General features: G+C 47.8%; 1 protein-coding gene across 7 annotated transcripts in view; it reads right to left on the bottom strand.

Annotated features, from left to right (window-relative positions):
• Positions 1 to 27,711, bottom strand: part of OTOF (otoferlin) — a 773,648-nt gene that overhangs the window by 89,480 nt on the left and 656,457 nt on the right. For 5 of the 7 annotated variants that reach the window (XM_029596250.1, XM_029596249.1, XM_029596254.1 and 2 more), the window contains one exon: positions 12,694 to 12,815. In XM_029596250.1, coding sequence (XP_029452110.1) covers positions 12,694 to 12,815 — 122 coding nt within the window. Of the gene's footprint in view, positions 1 to 12,693; positions 12,846 to 15,551; positions 15,561 to 27,711 lie in introns of all 7 variants that reach the window. The other 2 variants (XM_029596251.1, XM_029596247.1) reach the window with 2 other exon arrangements.

Genomic DNA, 27,711 nt, shown 5'->3' with positions numbered 1-27,711 from the left:
CACATGTAATGTGAAATGCTGCTTTAACCTGTGGTTTAATGATCTCTCTCTTTCATTCGATCTTGCAGGATACTACAACGTATTTTTGTATCTGATTACACTGTGCTTACTTTCTGAAGTTTTATTTGCAATATAATGATAATGCAGTTAATGCTATACTACTCTACTGTTACCAAGCTCAACAGCCCTGGGAACTCTCGGGCCTTCATCCAGAGTTCCCAAGTTTTAAACCCGAACTTCAGGTCTCCAGGAGAGTTCTAGCATTCTCCAGGGCTGGTGAATTAAAAAAAAAAAAAGCCAAAGCAGTGCGGCAGCACTCTAAAAGCATTGCAGGGGAGGAGGCTGTCTCTTTTATACATACACTGCTACACCAACGATGTCTATGTACATGGCACCACGGCAGCAAATGCACAGAGTCAGCTTCTTCACCCTTAGAGATTTAAAAATGCTGCACATTGCTGAGTTGTTGTTTTTTTTTAATGTAGAGTAGAAAAAATGGATATGGGGGGAACAAGGAAAGGGGAGGAAACAGATTGAGGTGCACAGTGGAGGAAGGAGAGACAGAAAGGAAGGCAAGGAAAAACTAGAGGGGAAAGAAAGAGAACAACAAAGGGGTATAGGAGAAGGAGGGAAAAAGGAATGAGAGGCACAGGTAGAGATAGAAAAGCAGACTGGATGGACCATTTTGGTCTTTATCTGCCATCATTTACTATATTACTATTTATTTAAAATATCTTTACTCCCAGTTTTGCCAAAATTTTTGCTAACAACATCAACATCTTAGATCAATACCAACTTGGTTTTTGTTAGATTCATAGCACTGAGGCCAAGTTGTTATCAGGTTTGGATGTTTTTAGAAGAGAATTTGATGCTCTATTACAGACTGGTTTTGCTAGATTGATTTATTTATTTAAAATCTTTTCTATACCGTCACTAAGTTATATACCATCGCAACATAGATTAGGATAGGTGAATGCGTACTATCGTACATTCTAACAGGTGCCAAAAAGGTTCGGTTACATTTTATCATAAACAAAAAAGCTTCGCTTGTTTAGTGATATAGGTCCTGACCATGTGTACCTGTAAGGTACTATTTACAGGTAAAATTCACATCCTTTAAGTTTTACTACTATGTTAGTTAAGAAATAAAGTTATTAAAAATATTATCCAGCACATTTTAGGAATAGTGCTGTTTACTGGTGCTCTTCTGCCTATTCCTGTGTATTTTCTATTCTCCGGTCTCTTTGTAATCGGCTTGCTTATAAAGCCATGTTTTTAAACTTTTCTTAAAGGTTTTGAGATCTCTTTATAATCTGATTTCTAGAGGCACTGTGTTCCATACTGTAGGGCCTGCCAAAGATAAGGCCCTTTCTCTCACTTGGGTCAGTCTTGCTGTTTTGACTGATGGAATGGCTTAACTAAAGTCTTTGATACCGTAACCATTCCATCTTGTTATCTAGATTAAGAAATCTAGGTATAAGTGAAACAGATCTAGCCTGCTTTACTTCTTATTTGAAATAATCTATTGTACAGAATCTATTGACTCAGCATGGTATCAGATTGATACACAAGTTCCAAAAGGTTCAGCCTTATCAGCAGGCTTAGTCAGGGTTTATCGGCATCTGCCTTTATGCCTTCTGGCCAGTCTTGGAGTCGGCTACAGGCTCTATGCAGATGACATACAAGTTTTTGTTCCTGTTGCAACTTCTTTTTCTGAAGCTTTTCTAGTGTATCTCAATGCCTTTCCACTAGCAGACAATAGATGTTTGATTATAGACTTAGGTTGAATGTAAGAAAAACAGAGATAACGTTATTGGGTTGATTTCCATCTGCTAAGATTCCATTATCCTTTCCCTTTTGAGAATTGGACAGTTCCAATATCACCACAAGTAAAGAGTTTAGGAATTATTCTTGAATTTAATTTGTCACTAAAGGCACAGGTTAAATCAGTAGTTAAAGATGCTTTTTTTTAAATTGCGGAAATTGTGAAAACTTAAACCAGGGTTAGGCAACTCCAGTCCTGAAGTGCCACAACCAGGGCTGGTTTTCAAGACATGTACAATGAATATGCATGAGATGTATTTCCATAAAAAGGAGGCAGTGCATACAAATATATCTCATGTGGATATTCTGAAAAGAAGATCTGTTTGTTGGACTCCAGGACCGGAGTTGCCTACCCCTGATGTAAACATTTTCTTTCTGGTAATGATTTTCAAACACTCTTGAATGCACTATTCTCTTAATTACTGTAGTGCAATTTTTATTGGTCTGCCTTCATCTGCAATAAATGCTCTGCAAATGGTGCAGAATTTGTCAGCAAGATGATGACAGGGTTGGGAAAAACATATATCTCCAGTATTGTATGCTCTCCACTATTCAGTGGCAAATTAAATTTAGAATTCTCTCTCTTATTCACAGGGCCATGAGTACTGACTCTCTTATCTGGTTTAGCTCAGTTTTAAAGATTTATAAATCCCCTAGAGCACTGAGGTCACTGAGATGAAATTTGCTAGATATATCTTCTTTAAGCCAGGTCAGGCTGGTTGAGAGATGTGAAAGGACTTTTCTGTGGTTGGGTCACACTGCGGAACTCTTTTCCAGATGCGTTGTGGAATGAGCAATGTCTGAAGACATTTAAAATGTATTTTAATGTTGCGGTCTCGGTCGCCACGCTGGCGCCCGAGGCCTTACCTTCTCTCCGGGTCCCGGAGAGCTCCCGCGTTCCGCGGACCCGGGACCTCAGCCGCAGCTTCCCCCTGCCGCTTCAGCTCGGCGCGGGCCTACAGGGCCATCAGGCGCCATGCGCCAGCTCCTTCTCTGCCGCCGGCGTTCTCTCCCGGCTGGCCCCGCCCCCAGGCGCGCGCGCGCGGCTGAGCTCCGTTTTTGAAGGGACCAGCGCGGGAAAACACGGCTCCTCCCTCTTCTGACGTCAGACGCTGCAGGGCTATTTAAGCCCTGCAGTTCTCAGCCTTCCTTGCCTTGCAACAAGGTTCACTACTTCTGGTAGCTCTGAGTTGCGTTCCTGAATTGCCTGTTTCCTGCCTGACTCCGCTTTGCCTGACTTCGCTTGCCTGTCACCTGCCTTGACCTCGGATAGCCTGACCACGCTTGTCCTCAGCCTGCCTTGACTCCGGTCCGTGACTTCGACTCCTGTTTGTCTTCAGCCTGCCTTGACTCCGGTTCGTGACCCCGACTCCTGCTTGCTCGCCGCCTGCCCAGACTCCAGTCCGGATTCCACTCCTGGGTTTCTTCGTTCTCGCCTAAGTCCCAGCGGCCCGGGTCCCTACGGGCTCCTCCTGGGGGGACCTCGGGCTTCCAGGGCGAAGACTCCTAAGTCCTAGCAACCCGGGCTCCCACAGCTCCTCTGGAGGAGTCACGGGTTTCCAGGTGAAGCTCCTATTGCCCAGTGGGAGTTCTGCCTACCGACTGTTCCCTCGGGTCGGTCGGCCTAAGGATCCACATCCGGATTTTCTCCATCACAACAGTTTGCAAGGCCATGGATCCGGCAGACCTCGCCGGGCTACAGGCCATTCCGGGTTTGGCCCAGCGGTTAGTTCAGCAACAGCAAGTCCTGGATTCTCTGGCTGCTACAGTGGAGCGGCTGGCGTCTCGCATGGATACCGAGCCGCCCGCGCCTGTTCCAGTACCAGCACCTGTTCCTGCACCACTGGTAACCCTCCAGTCCCCTACGCAGCTCCCAGCACCCTCTCGCTATGCCGGGGATGCCAAGGCGTGTCGAGGGTTCTTAAACCAATGTTATGTGCGCTTTGCACTACTGCCGAACCAGTTTCCTACTGATGGTACTAAGGTGGCGTACATTTTTGCCCTTCTGGACGGACGGGCCCTGAATTGGGCTTCCCCCATGTGGGAGAATAACGATCCTGCACTGGGGGATTTGAACCGTTTTGTGGAAGAGTTCAAAGCGGCCTTTGATGAGCCAGCACGCCAGGCTTCCGCTACTTCAGAGTTACTCCAGCTCCGGCAAGGATCGCGGACTTTGGCAGACTACGCGTTGGAATTTCGCACCCTCGCCCACGAGGTAGGCTGGCAGGATGAGGCTCTTCGGGGCGTGTTCCTGGAGGGTTTAGCCGGTCGTATTAAGGACGAGCTAGCGGCTCGGGACCTACCGGAGACCCTGAGTTCCCTGATTGACTTAGCGGGTCGAATTGATCGGCGTTTGCAGCAGAGGGCGAAAGAGGGGCGCCCTTTCCGACGTTCGACGTCCGTGACTCCCAGGTTCTCGAATTCAGGTTCGGGGTCACGGGGAACCGCACCTTCACCAGCAACTGCCTCTGACGAGCCCATGCAAGTGGGCCGTTCGTCTTTGTCACCTGAAGAAAGACAGCGACGCCGTGACTTGAGGCTGTGCCTGTACTGTGGCGGAAAGGGCCACTACCTTGCACAGTGTAAAGAACGGGCGGAAAACTCCCGCGCCTAGGTGTAAGGGAGGAGTGTCCCCTAGGCTGCCTTAGTCCTGCTCTTCAATGTACTATACCGGTAACCTTGGAGTATCCTGGTGGTTCCTTCCTCACGCAAGCCCTAGTTGATTCCGGGGCTGGTGGCAATTTCATTACTAAGGATTTGGTGCAACAGCTGAATCTCCCTACGCGACCCAGGACTCCTGCCTTACGGGTAACCTCTATTCAGGGTACTCCTTTGTCGGGGTGCATCTCCACCGAGACTGTACCGTTGATTTTGCAGACGGGCTTATTACACTCAGAGGAGATTTCGTTGCTAGTGTTGGAGAAAGCTGTACATCCGGTGGTTCTTGGGTTACCCTGGCTTCAGAAACACTCTCCTGTGATTCGCTGGAAGGATTTTCAGATTACCCAGTGGAGTTCTGAGTGTTTCCAATCCTGCCTCCAAGTGAAAAGATTCCAACGGATTCCGCTGGCTCACACCTCGCCGGTATTACCGGCTCCGTATGCTGACTTCCAGGACGTCTTTTCCAAGGAAAAAGCGGAATTGTTACCGCAACACCGACCTTTTGACTGTGCGATAGAGTTGCTTCCAGGTACTACTCCCCCCTGAGGACGAGTTTATCCTTTGTCTCAGCCAGAGACCCGGGCTATGTCCGATTACATCACCGAGAATCTGGCTAAGGGCTTCATACGCCCTTCCAAGTCTCCCGCCGGAGCAGGTTTCTTTTTTGTTGCAAAAAAGGATGGGGCTTTGCGGCCTTGCATTGATTACCGTGGGCTCAATGCTATCACCAAGAAGAACCGGTATCCACTTCCCCTCATTCCGGAATTGCTGGACAGACTCCAAGGAGCCCAAGTCTTCACTAAATTGGACCTCCGCGGCGCATACAATCGGGTTCGAATCCGCCCCGGGGATGAATGGAAGACGGCGTTCAACACCCGGGACGGCCATTATGAATATCTAGTGATGCCGTTCGGACTGTGCAATGCTCCCGCTGTATTCCAGCACTTGATGAACGAGATTCTGCGAGACTTATTGCACTCCTGCGTGATCGTCTATTTGGACGACGTTCTCATACACTCCCCAGATCTTACCTCCCATCGGCAACATGTGAGGCAAGTACTCCAGATCTTACGAGACCACCATTTGTATGCTAAGTTCGAAAAATGTCTCTTTGAGCAAGAGTCGTTACCCTTCCTAGGGTATATTGTGTCCTCTACTGGTTTCCGGATGGACCCCAGTAAGGTATCCGCTATCAGGAAGTGGCCCCGACCTGAGGGGCTAAAAGCTTTGCAACGTTTTTTGGGGTTTGCTAACTTCTATAGACACTTTATTCCCCAGTACTCTCGCTTGGTGGCACCTTTAACCGCGCTAACTCGGAAAGGGGCAAACACTCGCCTTTGGCCTGAGGAAGCTACTGAGGCTTTCGAACAATTAAAGAAGGCGTTTCTCCGGGATACCTGTTTACGTCACCCGGATCCAACGCGGCCATTCTTCGTCGAGGTCGATGCCTCTAACATTGCTGTGGGAGCGGTCCTCTCGCAAGTCTCTACCTCCGGACATCTCCTACCCTGCTCCTATTTTTCCAAGAAATTCTCGTCAGCCGAGTGCAACTACGGCATTGGGGATAAGGAGTTGCTAGCTGTCAAACTTGCGCTGGAGGAATGGAGACAGTGGTTGGAGGGCTCCCTTCATCCGGTTACAATTTATACGGATCATAAGAACCTGGAGTTCCTTAACCAGGCCCAACGTCTTAATCCTCGACAAGCACGTTGGTCCCTTTTCTTTAACCGTTTCAATTTCATACTGAAGTACCGGCCCGCCTTGAAGAATGTACGGGCTGACGCGCTCTCCCGTTATGAAATTCAGGAGGAGAAGGAAGACCTCCCACAACACATTATTGATCCCGCTAAGATCCAGTTAGCCAGCACCACGGTTTCCACCCTAGGACGAGTGGTGGTTTCCCACAAAGACCGCAGAAGGGTATTAGCTTGGGCCCACGACTCTCTTTCAGGGGGTCACGCCGGCAGGGAGAGGACGCTCGATCTGCTTAGTCACTATTACTGGTGGCCTCGAATACGACAAGATGTCCGAGTATATGTTGACTCATGCCCAGTATGTGCCCGGCAAAAACCGCCTAGTGGTCGGCCCTGGGGGCTCCTGCAGCCGCTGCCTATTCCCGTGGAACCATGGTCCCACATAGCCACGGACTTTGTAGTGGATCTGCCCCCCTCGGAAGGTAATACGGTGATTTGGGTAACCGTAGACCGTTTTTCTAAGATGATTCACCTGGTACCTTTGCCTAAGCTGCCCTCTGCACCTGAACTCGCACTTCTGTTTATTCTACACATCTTCCGGGCTCATGGACTACCACAGAGTATCGTATCGGATCGAGGGCCACAGTTTACGGCTCATTTTTGGCGTGCCCTTTGTAGGAAATTTGGGGTCCAATTAAATTTGTCCACGGCCTTTCACCCCCAGACTAATGGCCAGACAGAGCGCACGAACCGCACTCTTAAAACTTTCCTCCGCAGTTTCATCTCCGAAAAGGGAAATAACTGGGTTTCTCTCCTGCCTTGGGCAGAGTTTGCCTACAACAATCATACCCATGCTGCCACAGGACAAACCCCTTTCCAGATCGTGTATGGACGTCACCCAAGGCCTCCTTTGCCGCTTCCTATTTCCATTCCATCACCTGCTGCCTTAACCGCAGCACGTCAAGTGCATCATCTCTGGAAGGGGATTCAACTCAAACTGACCACTGCAGCAAGAAAGTCCCAGCAGTATACCAACCGTCATCGACGACCAGCGCCGGTTTTTCTGCCAGGTACCAAGGTGTGGTTAAGCACTCGGAACCTCCAACTACATAACCGCTCTCGTAAGTTGGCCCCTCGATACTGCGGGCCTTTTCAAGTTGCGGAGCGTATTGGTACAGTATCCTACAGACTTCGCCTTCCGTCTTCACTTCGCATCCATAACGTGTTCCACGTATCCTTGCTGAAGCCGGTGGTACTATCCCGGTACCACCATCCTTCCACTGACGCACTATCATCTCCTTCGTCTACGGAAGATACGTATCAGGTACGAGAAATCTTGGACGTTCGCTTCCATGCCCGTCGCTGGGAATACCTGCTGGCATGGGAGGGGTGCGGCCCCGAGGAAGACTCATGGGAGCCAGCTCGGAACATCTTGGACAAATCATTGCTAACTCAGTTTCATCTGGACAATCCCGGGAAGCCTGGCCCTCGGCGGAGGGGGCGTAAGAGGGGGGGTACTGTTGCGGTCTCGGTCGCCACGCTGGCGCCCGAGGCCTTACCTTCTCTCCGGGTCCCGGAGAGCTCCCGCGTTCCGCGGACCCGGGACCTCAGCCGCAGCTTCCCCCTGCCGCTTCAGCTCAGCGCGGGCCTACAGGGCCATCAGGCGCCATGCGCCTGCTCCTTCTCTGCCGCCGGCGTTCTCTCCCGGCTGGCCCCGCCCCCAGGCGCGCGCGCGCGGCTGAGCTCCGTTTTTGAAGGGACCAGCGCGGGAAAACACGGCTCCTCCCTCTTCTGACGTCAGACGCTGCAGGGCTATTTAAGCCCTGCAGTTCTCAGCCTTCCTTGCCTTGCAACAAGGTTCACTACTTCTGGTAGCTCTGAGTTGCGTTCCTGAATTGCCTGTTTCCTGCCTGACCCCGCTTTGCCTGACTTCGCTTGCCTGTCTCCTGCCTTGACCTCGGATAGCCTGACCACGCTTGTCTTCAGCCTGCCTTGACTCCGGTCCGTGACTTCGACTCCTGTTTGTCTTCAGCCTGCCTTGACTCCGGTTCGTAACCCCGACTCCTGCTTGCTCGCCGCCTGCCCAGACTCCAGTCCGGATTCCACTCCTGGGTTTCTTCGTTCTCGCCTAAGTCCCAGCGGCCCGGGTCCCTACGGGCTCCTCCTGGGGGGACCTCGGGCTTCCAGGGCGAAGACTCCTAAGTCCTAGCAACCCGGGCTCCCACAGCTCCTCTGGAGGAGTCACGGGTTTCCAGGTGAAGCTCCTATTGCCCAGTGGGAGTTCTGCCTACCGACTGTTCCCTCGGGTCGGTCGGCCTAAGGATCCACATCCGGATTTTCTCCATCACAACATTTTAAAACTTGGTTATTCAGACAAGCATTTCATGTCTATTTTGTTTTTATGATAACTGGTAGTTTGTATTGTATATGAAGGCTTGTATTGTTTTCAATGATTATGTATACCTGTTGTATCCTGTCTAGAAAAATGGATACAGCAGGTTAGAAAAGTTTTAAATTTAAATAAAGAGATAAATAAAATGCAAAAACCTCACACACACACACACATGCTCTCTTTCTCTTTCTCACTAGCAGGCACATGCTCCCTTGCACTTCTTTGTTCTCTCTCACTCACATATTCTCTCTCTCTCTCTCACACACACATATGCTCTCTCTCACACATATGGACTCTCTCGCTTACAATAGAGGGAGGGTCAATGGTGGACTTCACATCCAGATGTGTGGTCTTCACATCCAGATGTGTCCAGATTTTTGAAAGGAGTTAAGCACCTATGTCCTCCCTTCCGGCTACCGGTGATTCTTTAGGACCTTAATCTGATCTTGCTTTTTTTGGTGCATCCTACATTTTGGCCATTGCGTGGTCTCTCTTTGTGGCTGCTCACCTTGAAAACAATTTTTCTGGTAGCAATCTTTCGGCATAGTAGGTCTCCCAGCTGCAAGCTCTTTCTTGCTGTGAGCATTTCTACAAATGATTCTGAGGGCGGTACAGCTTAGGATTGTACCTTCCTTTTTGCTGAAAGTGGTTTTGGAGTTTCATTTAAATCAGTCTATTTCCCTGCCCATACTGGACGGGGATAGAGATGAACATGATTATCGTCTGTTGCATGCCTTGGGCATCAAGCGGCATCTTGGTGTGGTACTTGAAGATTACTCACCCTTTCAGGAAATCTGATCGAATGTTTGTGTTCCATGGTGAAGGTAAACAAAGAGAACCAGTGACACGGGTCTCTATAGCCCGTTGGGTGAAAGAAGTCATTGCAGCCGCCTATATGGATGCAGATATCCCATTACCTAGACAGGTCAGGGAGCATTTCACTACAGTTCATGGTTGTTATCTCCCGTCGAGATTCGCTGAGCAGAGACGTGGTTGTCCTTACACACTTTCTCCAAGCATACTGTTTGGACGTTAGGGCTCAGGAGGGTGTGGCTATTATGCGTGTCATATTGACGGGACAGCAGGCAGCCTCTCCCCTTTTCGGGAGTTGCTTTGGTACATCCCACTGATGTGGACTGGTCTGCCTGAATGTAGAGGAAGGAGACATGATTACCTACCTGATATTTTCCTTTCCTGTAAGGAAGGCAGGCCAATCCACAACCCACCCTGGGCTGCCTACTTGCTTTTAGTTCAAGCTACATTGTGGGAGTTATCAAGATGTGCTAATTTACTGCCAACTACAGGCAGATATCAACTCATCTATCAAAGTGGCACTGGATATTTGAGCTCTTACACTGCCAATATTCTCATCCCCCCTTTCTGCTGAATGAATAAACAGTGTAAGGGCACTTATACTGTATAGGCCATTATCTCCCTGCCTATACGTTAGCATTCCTGTAGCATCCATCCTAAAGAGTGGAAGCACAGGATTGCTTGTAGCTAGTTGGGTGCACAAACAGTGCATGCTCTGGTGTTTGCATTGGTGTAGTAAGGATGAAACCTACAAGCTCTACATCATTCCCAGGCACAGATATCAATAGAGACTTATGCAGCACATCAGTCACCTAGACACATACAGACAAACACATCTGCTAGGACACTGTTGTTTACAGACTTTCTCCTGCATTTTGGTTACCTACTGAGGTCCAAAATAGCTGCTCCTGGCCTGTTCATCATCAACCATCAATGATGTCTGTGTCAAGCTTGACCCTACCTGCTAATGAGGTAGTCAGAATCATTATTAGTCATAGAAGATTGTCCACACCAGGCAGCCAGCCAGACCTCTGTTGGAAGCATATATGCTTCCAACAGACATGGGGTAACTTCAGGCCTCAGGTAACAAAAATAGCATGTCTTTCACAAAACAATACTGAAAGTGCCTACCACATGGTACTTCAGGGAGCAGTTAGGCTATACATTTTGCACAGTGGCAGGCTTCAGAAAGAGGTTTGTTGTTGGATCATGAGGTAATCAGCTGACAACACATTGTCTTGCCTTCATGCTATACACAGAGCTGATAACTGAGAGTCTATTGGCACACCTGCCTTAGTCTTGGTATCCACAATGTCTAGAATGCTCTAACACTACAGGAGACACATCCTATAGGACAGCAACTCTGGTATGTTGACCACAAGTTATGACAGCCATGTGGGAAAGCAAGGGCCTCAAACCTGAAAAGACCTGAAAGGTCATGCCTCTGCCTGGAAGATGACTAATCTGATAGCACGTCTCCCCTGGAGTCCTCCCAGCCTATGTGCTTTAAGACTGGCCACATCTAGGATAAGGACTGTAATGAATACTAGCTATCACAACAAACAAATTACTCTGCAGATTTTGTATGTACATACATAAAGCAGGACAATATAATTCGCCCTGAGCTGGACAGACAAAGGTCCTTGCTGTGCCCTGACATACCAATATTTCCCAGTGGCTTCCTGTGACATGACAGAATAGATTAATAGCTTTTACTACAGTTTGCCTCAGGTTGTATGAGATGAACTGTGCAGTAGGGGTGTGCATTCGGATTGACCGCATTAGTAAAACGCAACTCATATTTTTTTTTACTTAAAAAATTGATTCGACATAAACGATCGGATTTCCCACATATCGAACATAGATATGTTCGATATGTTGGAAATCGCGATTGTTGAGCCAAAATAAAAATATAAACCCCCTCACCCTCCTTAATCCCCCCCCCGACTTACCACAACTCCCTGGTGATGGAGCGAGGAGTGAGGACGCCATTTCTGCAATCCTTGGCGAGAAGCATGTGACATCGGCGGCACGTCGAGTGACGCCGGCGTCACGTGATTCCCGGCTCGTTCGCGCCGGACGGCTCGTTCGGCCCAAAAAGAACTTTTGGCCAGCTTGGGGGGGCCTCCTGACCCCCCCAAGCTGGCCAAAAGTTCTTTTTGCCGGGAATCACGTGACGTCGGCGTCACGTGATTCCCGGCTCGTTCGCGCCGGAAGGCTCGTTCGGCCCAAAAAGAACTTTTGGCCAGCTTGGGGGGGTCAGGAGGCCCCCCCAAGCTGGCCAAAAGTTCTTTTTGGGCCGAACGAGCCGTCCGGCGCGAACGAGCCGGGAATCACGTGACGCCGCGTCACTCGACGTGCCACCGACGTCACATGCTTCTCGCCAAGGATTGCAGAAATGACGTCCTCACTCCTCGCTCGATCACCAGGGAGTTGTGGTAAGTCTGGGGGGGGATTAAGGAGGGTGAGGGGGTTTAAATTTTTTTTTTGCACATATGTACATATACCCAACTCATTGGATTTTTTTTATGTCCATATTGGCCGCAAGTGGGACCCCCTTTCGGACATAAAAAATATGAACATAAAATTTTGCTCTGCACATCCCTACTGTGCAGGTATGTCTCTCCAAGGCTTCTATCGGGTGCGATATTTTCTGTTATCTGTGATAACTGCTGTAGTGTGATAAAAGCTTTTTTTTTCAGGCTACCACAAATAAAATAGGTATTGTTATTTTAGACGTTAAATTCAGCATTGTAATGCATTATTTTGTCGTGAAATGTTGTAGGAGTCCCTCATTTGCATAACATTCTAGCTTTTGCATATTTATTATCATATTTACATACTAACATGAGGTGCAATCAATATTGTGCATCTATCATGCATTAGACCCCATTTATTGTGCGCTGAAGCCCTAATAAGGCTTGATGAATGACCCCGTTAGCTGGCTAAATTCTAGCTGGCTAACTTATTAGCTGGCTAAAATATAGCTTGCTAAGTACCCTCATATTCATTTAGCCAGATAACGTCTGAATTATGTCTAAATGCTTCTGAATGGGGACTTTTATTTATTGTGAAAAATGGTTGTAACTACTGACTTTTGTATATAGACCTTAAACAACCCATAACACGACTATGAACTTTGTTCATGCAGTTTATGATGTCATATGATCATTTTTCCATACCAAATGGTTTAACTCTTAATCTATAGGCAGTGTCTTAGTGCATTCATCCTACAACACTTCCCAATGAACAGATAATATATCGAAAAAGAAATATACATGATATTTTGGTGTAAAGATCTTTATATACCTTTAGCTCATCAATTTTCTGTTTGTTCTTCTTCTCAACTTGCTCAGACTGCTGTTGTTTTTTCTTCTTGTCCTCCTTGGGAGCTTTAACTTTCTCCTTGGTTTTCCCCTGTCCCTTGGAGCCTTTCATGGGAGAGTCATCAATTTTGATCTCTGTTCACAAGTTGGAGGGAAGAGGGGGAATGGAGGGAGTGGAATGAACACAAAACACTCAACCATGATTTGCATGAAAGTTGACAGCCACTTACCTTCTTACAAGGGCAAAGAGTCCCATACTAATAATCCACTTCTCAACAGATGTATTATTCAGTTTTAGTTCATTTAATCACACATTGGTCTAATGAGTTCTCATTAAACCCCAATAGGAAAAAAAAAACATGTACTGTAGACAGTCTATCAATAATCTTACAAATTTAAGCTATATCTTCTGTTTCCACTGCTCATCCAAAATGTTATTCTCGATAATTCTTCATCTATTGCAACCATCACAAGAACTCTACCAAAGTTCTGACATTACCAACTATCTCTTCCATTTGATTTAACTTCCTAAGTGATAATATCTCTTCAAATATAGCTATATATTTATGATTTTAAATTTCTACTAATGTATTAAATGTTATAATATCAATATTTCATATATTTAAATATAGAGTAACTATTTTTAGTTTAAAATATTTAGTTTTCAGTACTTATTCCTTCCTTGCCTGAGGTTTCTCCTCAAAGATTTTCCATACTAAGTGTGGCTGTGAATCAAGCATAACAGGAGACCTAAATAAAGTTTTCCCTCTGCTTCAGGATTCTTTTGATATAATCATAAAAAATTATCTGTATTAGTGTTATGGAGTCATTTAGATGAGATCATTTGACAATTTCATGTGGTGCTCTGAAGCTGCTTCTCCCAAGCTGTCATACTATCAACTATTCTAATGACTGCTGGAGCCAACTGCCTGAGTTCCTTGATATAGGCAAGAAAATGAAAGAGAAGGGCAACTTCTAATCAGAAGAGAAGGTTAGCTTGTCAGAAGTTTATTTAGATCCTAACTTCAGTGAACAATTATAAATAATGATTACTTTTTAACAAAATGTAAACATCCCAAATCCATCTACAGATATACATGAGGCAATCCTGCTTGATCTCCACCAGAAGGAATGATCCATTAACTGGATGGAAGGGAGCAGAATAATTAGTTAGTGTGGGTTTGTTGCTCCCCCATATAGTGCTTGAGATGATGAGCTTCTAGAGTATATAAATCTTTGCCATCATCTTAGGGTGTGGAATTTTTAGTTGACCCTTCCAGGGAGCATGTCTGTGGTTGTTCCCTGGTATTTTAAGGAAGATGGCCTCTGAAGGTCTCCGGATTGAGAACTGAGTTCAGAAAAAAGACAGAAACCTTTCTATCTGTTGCGGATGCGGACCCTTGGGCTGGGGCGGAGTAGGCGCAACCTATTGGCAGGCAGAGCTGGCTGGAGTAGAGGCCCTACTGGAGCTTCATCAATACCAGCTCATGTTCCCCTTAGGTTCAGCTCTCGAGTGCAGGGGCTGGATGGTCATAGGTGCAGGCCTCTGCAATGGTGATGATCTGAGACAATGATGATGTTGCAGGCCAGCACGGAGAAAGAAGCAAAGTCAGGGTAAGCAGCAATCAAGGCAGGCAGCGGTCAGCCATGGTCAAGTTCAGGCTGTGGTTGGAGGCAGAAAGAGTTTGGAGTGCTTCATGGTCCAGGCAGTGGACAAGCCAGAAATCCAATCTACGTCACAGTCAAAGCTGGTCTGAGGGCAAGCCAGAAATCCAATCCAGGAGGATGGAGAACGAAGAGGAAGATAGAGGACTACAGGAGCAGTAGACGCTGAAGACAGACAAATGGAGACTGGCCACAAAAACAAGAACTCAAGACAAACTGGACTGCCAAACCAGAACAGGAACAAGACATAGGAACCCAGGAACACATAGCAGGAACTGGAACCAGGAACAAGAATCAGGAACAGGAATGTGGAGGCAAAGTACTTCTTGAAACGAGGCAACCTATTGCCGAGGCACTGGATGGGAATCAGCCTCAGTCTTTTATAGGGCTGTCTGGGTGATGTCATCTGTCACACCCGTCAGTCGCAGATGGCTGCGACAGCTGTTGCTCACCTCCTTCTTTGCAGCTTTGACTCCGTGAGGAAGACTTGCAGCCTCCGACAGCTATCGCCGGCCTGCCTACCGTTCCCGGACCTCCCTGGATGCTGCAGATGCTGCCGACTGCCATCTTGCCCTCGGAATCCCCTAGGTGCGCCCGCGTGCACAAGCCAGTCTTAAGCATGTCATGGCGGGAACCTCGGGGGCATCCCCTCCGGATGACGTCATCCTTCCAGGACATTTAAGCCAGCTGACCCTGCCTACCTACGACTTGGCAACGAGTTCCCTCATTACTGAATCCACTTCGCTCACTATGGACTTCCCGTTCCAGTACCTGCTACTTTGGCATGAGTCGCTCTGGGTACTCCCTCCTTGGGGGCCCTTCCTCGTCTCTGGCTATCCGCTCCTCGGAGGGCCTTTTGCCTTGGACTACTGCTTGCCCCGTTCCCCGGGGCTTCTCTTGGAACCTTCGCTACTGTGAGTACCTCCACTCTATGGGCCACTACCGCACCATCTCTAGTGAGGAATCCTCATCTGTGTAGCCCACTCTGCAGACCACTACTGTGTCATCTCTAACGGGCGGATTTTAAAAGCCTTGCTCGCATAAATCCGCCCAGATTTACGCGAGCAGGGCCTTGCGCGCCGGCGCGCCTATTTTCCATAGGCCGTCGGCGCGCGCAGAGCCCTGGGACGCGCGTAGGTCCCGGGGTTTTTGGAAGGGGGCGTGTCGGAGCGTGACCCGATGATGCTGCGTTTCGGGGGCAGGGCGCGGCGTCTCGGGGGCGGGACCGGGGGTGTGGCGCCGGCCCGGGGGCATGGTCCAGGCCTCCGGACCAGGCCCTGGGTCGGAGGACAGCGCGCCAGCAGTCCGCTGGCGCGCGTAGATTTACGTCTGCTTCTCGCAGGCATAAATCTACGGACAAAGGTAAGGGGGGGTTTAGATAGGGCCGGGGGGGGGGGGGGGGTTAGGTAGAGGAAGGGAGGGGAAGGTGAGGGGAGGGCGAAAGAGAGTTCCCTCCGAGGCCGCTCCGATTTCGGAGCGGCCTCGGAGGGAACGGAGGCAGGCTGAGCGGCTCGGCGCGCGCCGGATGCCCAAAATCAGCAGCCTTGCGCGCGCCGATCCAGGATTTTAGAGGATACAAGCGGTTATGCGCGTATCTTATAAAATCCAGCGTACATTTGTTTGCGCCTGCTGCGCAAACAAAAGTACGCGATCGCGCTGTTTTTAAAAATCTACCCCTTAGTGAGGAACCCTCATCGGTGTACCCCACGCTGCGGACCACTACCGTGTCATCTCTATGTGAGGATCCCTCATCGGTGTACCCCACGTTGCGGACCACTACCGCAACGAGGGGTAGTGGTCCCTACACTGGTGTGCCCTGCTCCACGGACTACTACCGTATCATCTCAACTGAGGAGCTTCATCGGTGTATCCCGCTCCACGGACCATTGGCGTATCTTCACTACAGAGGTATTCCCCTTGGGTATACCCCATCGCACAGACTCTGTGTTTTTCTCCTGCACTCCCCGCTCCACGGGCAGTGCCTCTCTATCTCTCTAATAAAGATTCTATTCCACAGCTGTGTCTGACGTCCACTGAGTCCTCGCCTCCCGACAGTGAGGCTCACAGGGCTCCTCCCTGTGAGAGGTACCATCTCTCACCTTGGCCCAGGGCCCACATATCTACACATCCTAACAGTCATCAGAGAGTGCCACATGGCCGTTCCCACTCTGACCTTTTAAATGTGGGGGAATTGGCTGCGCACTTAGGAGGGGCTGGTGATCAGGCATTGCAGAAGGCAGGGTAGGCTTGGCATCCTGCCGTGGGCTGCAGTGGTGTGGCAGTCAGTCATTCAGAGGAGCAGGGCCCCAGGCCGAGGAGAGTGGGGGAGCACGGTGGATGGTCATGTTGAGAAGAGGAGGACCAGACTGGTGTCTGTGAGGCAGGTAAGAGCAGCAGTCCATGGCCTTGCCACGGGGACCACCAATCATAACAGTACCCTTTCCTCTAAACCCCCTTCTTGAGGGTTTAGGTTTCCCAGGTTCTTATCCAAGATATTGGAGATTGGTTCTCATATGTTCTCCCCTGGTCCATATCCCTCCCAAGAGAGAAGATATTCCCATTCTTGCCGTGTCATCTGACATCGAAGACCTCCTTCACCTGATAAGTAGTGTTCACCTCAGAGGAGATCTCTTGTGGCTCTGGGGTTTTCCTGCAGGAACAGAGAGTACCAAGGATTTTAGGAGCAGGACGTGGAACACGTTATGAGCTCCCAAGGAAGTGGGAACTGTAGTTGGTAGTTTACTGGGCCAAGTTGCTGGATGACTGGAAATGGTCCAATGTACTAGGAAGCAAGCCACATGGAGGGCATCTGGAGTCAGATATGGCAAGTATTTAGCCATACATTTTTGCCAGGTTTGAACTGGCAACGGGACTCCAATGAATGTCTATGAAGCTCTTGGCCTTTTGGGCTGCTTTTTGGAACATTTCTTGGGTGTGAGTCCACAGCTCTTGGAGCTCCTGTGCGAAGGGATTGTTAAAAGAAGAGGTAGAGGAGGCAGTGGCTGCTTCCATAAACAATATGGAAGGGAGAGAAGCCCGTGACTGCACAGATGTGTGAGTTATGGGAAAATTCTGCCGAGGGCATGAGAGATGCCCAATTATCCTGTCATTCATTGGTGTACACTCTGAGAAATGTTTTGAGGGTACAATTGGTCCGTTCGGATTGGCCACTCACTTAGGGAATGCCATTGTGAAGTCCAGGGAAATGCCAAATTACTTGCACAATGAGCACCAGTTTCTAGCAGTGAATTGGGTTCCTCGGTCCAAGACTATATGTTGGGGCGTACATGCAGATGGAAAATGTGGTGTGTCAACAGGTGGGCCAACTCGGGTTCCGAGGGAAGTCCAGGCAGGGGAACAAAATGAGCCATCTTGGAGAAATGTTCAATTACGACCCAAATTATGGTGCAGCTGTTAGTGAGAGGGAAGTCCAATATGAAATCGGTGGACAAATCGGTCCAGAGTTCCCTGGGGGCTGGCAAAGGCTGTTAACAATCCCAGGATCATCTCGAGAAAGATTTCTGCTGTGCGCAGGTGGGACAGGATTCCACCTAGGTTCATATGTCTCATTGCATTTGTGGCCACCCATAGAATTGTTGAAGGGCAAACATCCGGGCCCAGCCAAGGTTCCCTGCTACACAGTAGTCATGGGACCAACTTAATACCTTTTCTCTGAGTTTGTGTGGGACGATTGTCTTCCCTGGTGGAACAGTCATGGTGGTGGTCAAGAGGACCCTAGCTGGGTCAATGATGTGCCTCAGAGGCTCCAGGGTGTCTTCTGTCTAGAAGGAATAGAAGAGGGCTTCTGCCTGAGCATTCTTGAATGCAGGCCAATATCTCAGCTCGAAATCAAAATGGGCAAAAAATAGAGACCAGTGGGCCTGTCAAGAGTTTAAACATTGGGCATGATGGAGGTGCTCTAGATTTTTATGATCAGTGTAAATGGTTATGCAGAGTTGGGCACCCTCAAGCCAGTGGCACTATTCTTCTAGGACTAACTTAATCACAAGGAGTTCCCTATTGCCAATTCCATAATTGCGTTCATCCAGGGAGAATTTTTTTGAGAAGGAACATGGGAAAAGAACGCCCTTGGGGGACTGCTGACTTTAAATGGCCCCTACCCCCAATGAGGAGGCATCCACTTCGACAATGAAGAGGCTCATAGAGTTCAGATGATGGAGACACGGTTCTCACAGAAAGGTCTCGGAAGGATGTCACTGCCTCAGGTGGCCAGAGTTTGGTGTTAGCCCCTTTTCACGTGAGGGCAGTGAGAGAAGTGGTGATCTTGGAGTAGTTAGCGATGAAATGTCTGTAATAATTGGCGAAGCCCAGGAACCTTTGTAAGGCCCTTAACCCACTTGGCTGAGGCCAATCCTGGATATTCTTGAATTTGACTGGGTCCATGGGGAACCCTTTTCTGGAGACAATGTACCCTAAGAAGGGAAGGCTTTCTTTTTCAAAAAGACACTGTTCCAGTTTGATATATAACTTATTGTCACAGAGGCACTGAAATACTCGGGAACATCCTGGCAATGTGATGTGAGATCCTTAGAAAAGATGAGGATGTTGTCGAGGTATACCATGACACAGATGTAAAGGTGGTCCCTGAGGATTTCATTCATCATCTTTTGGAACATTGCTGGAACATTACAGAACTCAAAAGGCATCATGAGGTACTCGTAATGCCTATCCCTCGTGTTGAACGCAGATTTCCATTCATCATTAGCATGGATGCGAATTAGATTGTAGGCTCTTCGGAGGTCCAGCTTAGTGAATATCTTTGCCCCTTGCAGGTGATTGAACAGATATGAAAATAAAGGCAGTGGGTAGTGGTTCTTTTTGATAATCGTATTTAAACCCCGATAATCGATGCAGGGGCGGACCAACCCATCCTTCATAGAGACGAAGAAGCCAGAACCAGCTGAAGATGTGGAACGGTGGATGAAACCTTTCTCAAGATTCTCGCATTTATACTCAGACATTGCTTTCGTCTCTGGGAGTGACAACGGGTATACCCTGCCACATTGGCATCAGGTAGTAACTTGATTGCAGAATCAGATTCTGCTTTTTTCTTGGAAAAGATGTCAGAGAATTCGGCGTATGGTGGAGGAATGCCTGACGTGGTGACTGCCACAGGAAGGCATTGTGGAATCTCCACTTTTCCTAAGCAAGAACTGTGGCAGTTGGGACCCCATTTGGAGAGCTGCAAAGAAATCCAATAAAACTAAGGTGAATAGAGTTGAAGCCAGGGTAGCCCAAAACCATAGGGTGGATCACTTTGTCAATAACATGGAACGCGATATGTTCAGCGTGGAGAGTGCCAATGCATTTTGTCACTGGTACTGTAGTGAGTATAATCTTATCAAGTAATGGGTCTCCATGAATGGAAGAAATTATTAGTGGAACCTTCTTGGAAACAGTCTGTATATGAAAGTGGTCCACCAAGGCCTTCATTAGAAAGTTCTCGCCGGCACCGGAGTCCACAAGAGCCAGGGTGGAGAAACCGTGTTCACCTATGGTGATTGTTATGGGAAGGGTCAGTTGGGGAGCCGGAGTCGTGAAGCCTAGGGTCAGCCCCCCCCTGGACCCTAGACTTGGAAGTTTCCTGTCCTGATCAGACACTGGGTTATACGATGCCCGAACCACCACAGTAGAGGCATAGCCCAGACTGGCAATGCTGAAAGCATTCCTCCAGAAAGAGGTGTCCTTGTCCCAGCTGCATAGGGGCATCAGCATGAGCCACAGGAGATAAGTGGAGATGGCGGTCATGGCAAATGGGGGGGGGGGGGGGGGGTTTGATGTAATGGCCCTTCGAGGTGGCTGAAGCTCCCTGGTCAGCTCCTGGAGATGGAAATCTGTTCTGCCAGCCAAGTCAATGAGATCTTCCAAGGACTCCAGGAGGTCATAAGCTGCCAGCTCGTCTTTTATTTGGGTTGAGAGCCCCTCAAGGAAGATGGGGCATAGGCAATCCTCCCTCCAATTGAGTTTAATAGCTGGGATCCAGAAATCAATTGTGTAGTCCATTAAGGGCCGGTTCCCCTGCCATAGGTACTTGATTTAGCCCAGTGGCCAGGATCATCAAAGACATTCAGCAACGAATTAATGTCTCAGAAGATCGGGTTGGTTCATTCCTATAGTGGGGATGCCCATGCTAGGACTCAAGATGAACCAGACTGCCAAACTGGAACAGGAACAGGAATGAGACACAGGAACCCAGGACACATAGCAGGAACAGGAACTAGAACCAAGAATCAGGAATAGGAACGTTGTGGCAAAGCACTTCTTGACGTGAGTTAACCTATTGACGAGCCTTTTATAGGGCTGTCTGGGTGACATTATCAGGGAGAACCGCCTGGCCGTTCCTGCCATTGGCCCTTTAAATGTGGGGGAATTGGCTGTGCACACGCCTAGGAGGGGCTCGTGATCAGGCATCAAGGAAGGCAGGCTAGGCCCGATGTCCTGCCACAGGCCATATTGGGCTCCAGCGGGCAGAAGAGTGGGGTCCCAGGCCGAGAAGATCTCGGGAGCTTGGCGGTTGGCCACAATCAGAAGAGAAGGAGTCGTGCCAGCATCTGGAAGGCAGTTGGGAGCGGCGGTCCACAGCCACACAGACCGCCAATTGTAATACTAGCTTTTGAAGGACTGTATTTGAAGCTGTGTAGACCATATCTGGAAACCTGTTACTATTTTATGTTTCCTGAGACAGGTGTTTTTCCAACCTCTTCATCTCATGTTTTTGGTATCCCTTTTTCTTCTGTGCTTTTTGTTTTCTAAATGCCTGTGTACTCACCCGGGGCTCGGTGTCTATAACCTAGAGAAGTGGTGTGTCTCACCCTGACAGCACAGATGGAACACTGGGAGTTCTGAAGAGAAATGAATCTACATTCATTTCTGGAGAGGAGAAAGAGAAGAGGAGTTATGGCACTTGTCTGGTGTTGTCCAGGTCTACATTATCAGGATGTTGAGGAGAAGAGCAAACAGTATGGGAAGTTTGAATATCAGAGACTGTGTTTGAGGTGTGGTCCCTGGACTAACAGCCCAGGGGTAACATACACATTATTTAGCTAAGGTTGCTTATGTCAATGTGCCAATGAGTATAAATAGAGTTAACATAAAGAAAGTAATTAGTCTTTTATGATTTAATTTAAAGAGAAAGAAAAAAGACCCCTCTGTATGTAATCTCAAAAGCTCATGTTCTACAACATCTTTTTTTAATTTAGGTAACGATATCACAGCCTGCAAAGATTCTAGATTTCTCCAGTGATCAGAGTGTGTGTGGGTGGAGGGGAAAGGGCCAGAGGATCTTTGAAGCAGTGCCAGTGCAAAGCACTAAAGCAAGCCAGACATGAGTGGGCTTCTCTTGGGATATTTGGTGCTCTAGGCAGTTGCCTGTGCCTAAATCTAAGCCTGGATGAGCGTACGCTTTGAATATCGTGTGTAGTTCTGGTCGTCCCATCTCAAAAAAGAAATAGGAGAACTAGAAAAGGTACAGAGAAGGTACAAAGAAGGATTAAACAGGTTATGGCGCTTCAGCTTGGAGAAGAGACAACCGCGAGGGGATCTGATAGAGGTTTATAAGATTCGTGATTAATGTGAAACGTATCAATAAGGAATGATTATTTAACCTTTCAAATACTACTAAGGGACATCCATGAAACTAGCTGGTAGCTGTAAAGATCTGTGGAGTGTTCTTGGCTCCTGCCAGCAGGGGTCCTCAGTGGGCCATGTGTACTTGATGCCTAGTTTTCCAGGCTCTATGGCTTGGAGGTTCTTCTGATGGCCAAGTTGCTCTGGAACTATTGCAGTTATACATCAGCCTCATACCATGTTCAGTTCCACAGCTTGGTCTTGGTCCCAGACTTGGTCTCAGATCCTTTTCCTGCTTTTGGCCTCAAGTTGCTCCTGTTCTCAGCCTTGGTTTTTATCCTAGCTTTTGTCCTTGTTTCTAGTATTGTCTTGGTTCTGTGTTTGCATTCTCCATTTACTCTACTTTCAGGCCATGCATTTTGCCCTGTCTTGTTTATCTTGACCTATTTTGTCTTGTGCTCTTATCTGTCCTGTTTCAGTGGACATCCTCTCCTGTTCGTGCTGCAGTAGGAGTGGGAGTCTTTCAGTACCTTGTATGCGTATGTTTGCTTCCTGTCCAAGAGTCTGCCAGACACTGGCACCTGAGGCTCAACCTGAGGGGAAGGTGGTTGGTGTAGGAAGAAGATACACAATTCCTGTCCTGCTTTGCTAGCCTTGCCAGCGTCATGCCCCATTCCTGCCCCAGGGGTTAGAACACTGGTAGTACGCCATGACATCAAGCTGTGGCCAGACAGACCCCATGGGCACAGCAAGATGGACTTCACTGAGCCTGGCTTGATTTTTTTCAGGTCTTGACTCACACCAGTCTAGCAAAAAACCCAGAGTGTGGATTTGCAGTATTTTTTAGCCACTAATGTTAGTGCTGTTTGTGTGGCTTGCTGTATTCAGAATCTGGCTTTAGAATCACAGGCACCTGTATCCACGACTCCAGCCCTTGCACCGGTGAATTCAGCACCTGCTGATTTTACAGCTTCAGAGCCCATCTCTACTCTGGTGAAGTTATTCCTTGCTTTCTATGCAGTCATGACTCCAAGCCTAGTGCTGTCTGTTCAAGCCAGTCTGGCTCCATCTAAGCCTGCACCAGCTGCTTTTACAGGTTTGATTCCAGATGTTACAGAGTCCGCTCTGGAGAATCCGTTTCAAGCAGCAGCTGTTCCAGAACCTGCTCTAGTGGATTCTCTTTGTGTTCCTGAAGTTGCGGGTGGGTAGAGGGTGGTGAGGTGGGGCAGGAGGGAGTCTATTTAAAAAATGGGGGTGGGGCATGGGGAAGCAAACTGTGACCCTGAAATATTTTTTTAAAGTCTTTGGTAGAGATGTGAATCGGAACCGGAATCTGATCGGTTCCGATCCAAATCTTAAAATTTTTATCGCCGATTTGATTTTTGATTATCAGCTGCGCCCGATCCGATAATCAAAAAACCCTCCCCCACCCACCTGAACCCCCAAAAAAGGTTTTAAAATTACCTGGTGGTCCAGTGGGGGCGCGGGGAGCGATCTCCTGCTCTCGGGCCATCGGCTGCGTTAATAAAAATGGCGCCGATGGCCCTTTGCCCTTACCATGTGAGAGGGTATCCGTGCCATTGGCCGGCCCCTGTCACATGGTAGGAGCACTGGATGGCCGGCGCCATCTTTAAACAGGGATTCGTTTTAAAGGGTCGGAGTGGGTTTAGGGGTTGTTTTGGTGTGCCGGTTTTCCCGCCCTCCCCCGATTTACGATTTTTCACAATAAATCGGGGGAATTTCTATTGTATCGCGACTCTAACGATTTTTGACAATTTAAAAAATATCTGACGATTTTTTTAAATCATCAAAAAACGATTCACATCCCTAGTCTTTGGTAGTTTTAGGGAGTGGGGCTGCTTGGCCCGGCAGGGCTAGTTAAGTTATAATGGGAAAGGGAGTGGGAATCAGGCTGCAGATCTGCATGGTACTTTTAAAACATTTTACAGTGCCACTAAACTAGATATCTTTTGAAGATATCTGGTTACGTGGCAGGTTATCTGGCTATGCATGGCTGGATAATTTCAGAGCTGCTCTAAAGCAGATCTGAAGTTATCCAGCTAATTTAGCTGGTTACAACTGAAAATTGGCTAAGATAGCCGAATAACTTTACCCTGCTTCAGAACGCTCCCAGAATGCCTCTGTTTTTTGATTAAGTGGCTCAGTTTTCAAATGCTGGCCATGTAGTTGAATAACCTGTGCGTCGTCTGGCTAAATGGCTTTGAATATGGACCTCATTGTATATGCCAGGCACATAAACTAATTTTAACCCCATCTGAACTTATTGAGCAGAGTTATCAGTGTTTGCTTGCACAGAATGTGACCCACAATCTCAAGACTCTCTTTTAACTTGCTATGAAGAAATCTAGCCTGTCAGGTTATCCTCGACAAAAAAACCAAAAGCTGTGACTCTGCCACTTACAGTGAAAGACACTTGCTCTTTGCTACGCTTCTCTGCAGCTCTACAAATTCTTACTGCTTCAACTAAAGAGCAATTAATTTTTTGTGGAGTCAATGCCTACAGGATAGAAACCCTTAGAATAATAGTTTTAATAGCTATCCCTAATAGCTTACCAGGTAGGGTTTTACATGGACTACAGTGCTTTTATGCCAACTTTCATGGCCTCTTTGCCACATGGATGTGAATGGCATGGAGATACAGGATCAGTACACACAATGCAGAGTGAAAAGGAAAGACATGCTGAGAGGCAGAGACCATACGTTCAGTCACCGCTGGCAAAGAGAGATGAGAGACGCCATAAGACACATTCTCATGCCAACACAAGGCCACTCCTAACACATCACAGTTCTCGAAGAGAATGCTCTAAAACATACAGTGGAACAGGGCAGGACAGGAGAACACTTAAAGACAGCTTTTATTACATTTTCTTAAAACATATATGTGTGTCGACACTTAGAAAGCAAATTGAACATTCCAGCAGAAATTCTGTTTTCTCATTAGTCACAGTTGTGGTCATCAATATTCAGAAAAGGCCTGCTGTCACAAGCAAACAATAATTTAAACTCCAACCAGCTGCTTTGAACATCTCGGTTTATATTAGCAATAATTACCACAGAGTCTGTTATCTCCTGTCCAAAACTGGCTAGTTGATTTAACTATTGTTCAAATCTACTAAGTCTCTCCTGTGAAGGGAGTCTAGCCATTCCACACTACTGACCCTATACTCTTCAGGAAAGTCCCCTCGGCAGATTAAGTGAACACTGTCTGCACTGTTCAATACTTCAAAGTGCACATGGCAAGTAGGATAACATACTCTGTACTGATTACAAAATTCATTGTCAATCTGTTGATTTTTGAAATTAAAGTTGATCGCCTGCAATTTCCAAGCTTCACTGGGAGCAGGCATGCTCGAATGAGTGCATGACATTATCTCACAGTACAGACCTCTACAATCCCCGCACTGGTAATGAAGAAAGCTGGACTCTTTGCAGGCTCCACCCAACATAAAAATGGACCAATGAAGTTACCGCACGTGAGCATTTGAGGCCATATTCTGCCTTATGTGTCATCTCTAAAGCTCACGTGCAATCACACCTTTGGAGGACTCTTAAGGTGGTCCGGTAAAAGGTGTCACACCTGCAAAGAATCCATATTCACTGAGGCTTTTCTCCCATTCTGTGTCTATGAGAAAAGTCCTTGAGGAATCAGGCACTTCAATGATCGATATTTTGAGCAATATATAATTTTTAAATCTCAAAATAAATACAGACTAAATATTGGGTACTGGGACAGATATGCTGGTAATATTTTGATTATATGGAACAGAATGTTTAATTGGATTTGGGGAACAGTTAAATACCTGTGACAAAATTCTCAAATTTCATTTAGAGACTGGTGAATGTGAAATTTCTTTTCTGGATCTCAGGACTGACAGTACTCACAGGTTCTGAGACATGCATCTTTAGAAAACCCACTGATCATAACTATTTGTTGCTGTTTAACAGCTGTCATCTATGTGCAGTCTGTGAAAATGTGCCAGTTAGTCAGTTCACCCAACTTCCATTGAATGCTCTTCCATTGAAGATTTTAAAATACAAGCAATGGATGCAGCACCTACATTATTTTTTAGGGACATCTATCTGATATGTGCATAAAGTTTATAAACGAGCCCTGTACTTGTATTGAGATGTCATACCGAACCATTTGAAAAGCAAAGCTGTTGACAATCTAATCTATTCACTATGATATTCTTCCTCAGCACAAGCTTAGACTGATATCCAGCTTTGGCCCCTGCAATGCCTACTTACAGTGTAGGTCAAGATCCATGAGAAAGAGAGTTTCAATACTTTTGCACGCACAGGCTCCCGATTGATTTTCAAGCACCACATACACGTGTGAAAAAAGGTTTCAGCCCTAAGAGGACAATTTTCAAAGGCATTTCCACTGTGTTTTACCTGCAGAAATGATCTTTTATAAAATTAAGTGCAGACTATCGATTCATGGAGATGGGGAGGGGATTAAGCACACATTCTGACATTTTCAAACGTATGCACGTAAAATTTCCCCAACATTTTCTTTGTACATACAGTACATAGCAGGTGTAATTGTGTGTGGGTAAATCTGATGGGATAATATTCAAAGCATACTTAGGCAGGCAAGCGTGCTTTGACAATCAGTGCAACTTACGTGCTTTTTTGCCATCTAATTTAGGCAGGCTGCTACAAAATGATTCCCTAAATGATGTGACATTATTGATGCAGTACACTTTATTTATGTGGGACCAGCTTGAGAACTGCATTTTTCAAGTCCATCAGAATAAAAGACTGTGGAAACCATTGTTGCAGAGGATATCAATGCTTCTTCGTGACTGGATCCTATGAGAGCACCGTTTATTGGAGGATATGTTTGTCCTCAGGAGTGGAGGAGTGACCCTAGCAGAGCAGGGGGCTGAGAACCTTTTCGCACTGGCCAAGTCACTTTACCTCCGTTGCCCCCGATGCCAGTTTAGCTGGAAAATCCTCTCTGGAGCAGAGCCCTTCCTACTGTAACTGGATTGTAACTCACCTTAAGCATGAGTTTGGAAAGGTGAGTAATTTAATCTAATCCTTAGGTGACTGAACAATTTAAACTCAACAGTATTTCAAATTTGGAAGCTGAGCAAGCCTGTTCTTTGTTACGAGCGCACGCGGGCGCGGTCGTCTCGGGCGGGTGGTGAGCCCTTGGGCCACGGCAGGACCCCAGGAGGAGCCCAAGGCCACACCGTGGGAGGTGAGCTGAGCAGGCATGGTGAGCCAGGCAGGCAGGAACAGAAACAGGGAGTCCGGCCCTCAGCCGGACCTGCATGCCCATGGTAGCCAACACGGGGAAGTTGACTAGTGAACGGTCCTCCGACTGTTCCCGGCCCTTTCGGACCCGCCGCAGGGAACGGCAATGGGCAGCAGGCCGGACAGAGGCGAGGGCAGTCAGAGTCCTTAAACAGACGACATCAGACAGGGCAGAAGCAGGCTGAAGCAGACGGAGACATCAGGACAAGGGCTGAAGCGAGACACTAGAAGGATCCAGGCGAGTAGGAACTCCGATGCTGGGATACTCACATCCGAAGCCCCCTCGGCTGGCAGAGGAAGACATCAGGGTACGGGCTGAAGCAGACACTGTAGACAAGGCTGGACGGGAACATTGCACTGTCCATCAGGGCGCCCTACTCAGCCCACCCGTGGGACTGAGTCACGGACCACCCTGTCCCAGACGCGCCCTACACAGCCCTGGGAGGCTGGTCACGGACCACGC

Source organism: Rhinatrema bivittatum, chromosome 3 (assembly GCF_901001135.1).
Source record: "Rhinatrema bivittatum chromosome 3, aRhiBiv1.1, whole genome shotgun sequence".
Taxonomy (NCBI): Eukaryota; Metazoa; Chordata; class Amphibia; order Gymnophiona; family Rhinatrematidae; genus Rhinatrema; species Rhinatrema bivittatum.
Note: the sequence above shows the minus strand (reverse complement) of the source record. Positions and strands in the feature narration are given on the sequence as shown.